The following is a 2,465-nucleotide window of genomic DNA, read 5'->3' as shown; positions in this document are numbered from 1 at the left end:
CACAAACATTTTTCTAATGATAAAATTATAACTTCTAATTACTCCTCATAATAATTTAATTATGACAGAGCATACTGATTTGTGAGCAATATTGCAATTGAATATTTCCAAGTTAAATCTTTTTCATCGCTTTATTCTTCATATTATACAGTAACCCATATGGTGGTGGTACGGTAATATTTTTTATTTGATTATGCATTAATAAGAATATGGGATAATCATCATCTTTTTTTTACCACTTGCAGTTCAAAATTAATTGAAAAAAGACAGTTTAATTTTTATATAACTTTTAAAATTGAATTTAATTACAGCTGAATTTAATTACAACATATTCTTTCGGAATGAATTATTGTTTAAAATTTAATATTCAATTTTTCGCATTTTCAATTATTATTTAAGTAATGAAATTAACAGTGGAAAATAGTATTTTGTTGCATTTTTTTTTGTCATTTTGATAAATCGAATATAGACATATATATAAAATTGTCCCTTGTTGTCACCATCTTTAACTTCCTGTTTCATTCCTAATCTTAATCATTCATCAATGATAGCAATTAATGGCGAAATTTTTACGATAATAATCTATAAATAAAGATACACACACACACACACACACACACACACACATACGGACACAAACACACACACATACCTATATATGCCATTAAACAGTACAAATAAGTTGACAGACATCATTTATTGTCACCTAGCATATATTATTGCTATCAATCATTAATATAAAATTTGTTGAAATACTGTGCTTGCTAAAATTATCTGAAAAAATAAAATCGACAATTGAAAATGAATTTGTTAATAAATTGAAATTGAATTAATTGAAAAGAATAAAAATGATTATTTGATATTAATCATTCAAATTAACAAAATTGATATGATAGTATTTGCAATGAAAATTTTATAACTAAAAATATGATAATATCGTAAGTGCATGATTAGATAGGAAATTTCAAAAATAAATTTGTTAATGAATTAAAATTGAATTAATTGAAAAGAATGGAAATGATTATTTTAAGCAAAGAAAGGACCGTTTTTTTTTTTTATTTGATTATTTTTTGATTAAATACAATTGATTTTTTTTTGTGCAAAGTTTATAAGAGAAAAAGAGTAAAATTTGATAAATTTAGTTTGAAAATAATAAAAAAGACAAGACAGATTTGAAATTATAATTTTTAAAAGAATGCTTCTTTCGAGGCAATTATTTAATTAATTACCAAAAATTTTGAAATTTTTTTTAATTTATTCAAAAAATTTAATAAAATCATACAGTTGATATTAATTATAGACGTATGTTCCCAACGATGAAATTAAGTATCAGTGGTTGTGAACCGGATGTTTTTTATTATGTATTTCTGGATGTAGTTCCTGTAGACAATCGACGTTACCGGTATATTTATAATAAATCATCCTGGTTAACAGCCGGTAAAGCTGAACCAACACCCCGTAATCGATTATATATGCATCCTGATTCGCCATTCACCGGTGAACAGGTTTCTAAAATCTTATTTTTGATTCCCTTAACAAATATTACAATTTAAAATAGGACACCATTAAATTTAATTGCTAAAATTAAAATTAATTAAAATGTGAATTTAAACGATTTATTAAAAAAAAAAAAGACAACTGAATTGAAATACAATTTTCTTGTTATAGCTCAGCAATCAAATTATATCATTTGAAAAAGCCAAATTGACAAATAATGAAGTTGACAAAACTGGACATGTAAGTTATTTTTATTGATTTGAAAAGAATTACTTCAAATTAATAAATATATTTTAGCATACATACATTTATTATCCTAATAAAATGAATAATTTTTAGCTCATTTTAAATTCAATGCATAAATATCAACCACGTATACATATCGTAAGACGATCACGTGAAAGACCAATCGAACAGGTAATTTGCTTTTTTTTTTTTTTTTGTTTCTTATCATTTTTTTTTAAAGTGAAATTTAACTAATTATCATTTTCAAAAAAAATTTCTAAATCATTTTCCACCAATTAGATGGGATAAGAATTAACAATTCATTGGTGAAAATTTCTATTCGAATCATTCTTGGAAATGTTTATTTTGGAAAAAAAAAATTTTTTTTCAAAAAATTTATAATTTTACAGTAAGAAAAAAGTTCAGCAATTTTAAAAAAAAAAAAGGAAAAAGAAATGGAATTATCAATGAAATGTCTATTTACTAATAGAAATTTATTAAAATTAAAAAGTTTTTTTTGTTTTATTTTTTTTTTAAATTTTTTTTTTTCAATTTTTTATACAAATTCATTTTTTTTTTTTTTAGGCATTAACAATCGATTTGCACAATGAACATTACAAAACATTCCAATTTAAAGAAACACAATTTATGGCTGTTACAGCATATCAAAATCAATTAATTACAAAATTAAAAATTGAAAAGAATCCATTTGCAAAAGGTTTTCGTGATCCAAATGGACGATC

The 2,465-nt window shown here is 22.9% G+C and overlaps 1 protein-coding gene across 1 annotated transcript in view; it reads left to right on the top strand.

Annotated features, from left to right (window-relative positions):
• Window positions 1-1,304: 1,304 nt before the first annotated feature.
• LOAG_18570 (hypothetical protein) overlaps window positions 1,305-2,465 on the top strand; it is a gene marked incomplete at both ends in the record, with an annotated part of 3,334 nt that continues 2,173 nt past the window's right edge. Inside the window, 4 exons of the mRNA XM_020451232.1 lie at window positions 1,305-1,505; window positions 1,669-1,737; window positions 1,837-1,914; window positions 2,308-2,440. Coding sequence (XP_020305003.1) covers window positions 1,305-1,505; window positions 1,669-1,737; window positions 1,837-1,914; window positions 2,308-2,440 — 481 coding nt within the window. The remainder of the gene's footprint in view (window positions 1,506-1,668; window positions 1,738-1,836; window positions 1,915-2,307; window positions 2,441-2,465) is intronic.

Source organism: Loa loa (assembly GCF_000183805.2).
Source record: "Loa loa unplaced genomic scaffold supercont3.370, whole genome shotgun sequence".
Taxonomy (NCBI): domain Eukaryota; kingdom Metazoa; phylum Nematoda; class Chromadorea; order Rhabditida; family Onchocercidae; genus Loa; species Loa loa.
The sequence above is the reverse complement of the archived record's forward strand: the minus strand, read 5'-3'. Positions and strand labels throughout refer to the sequence as shown.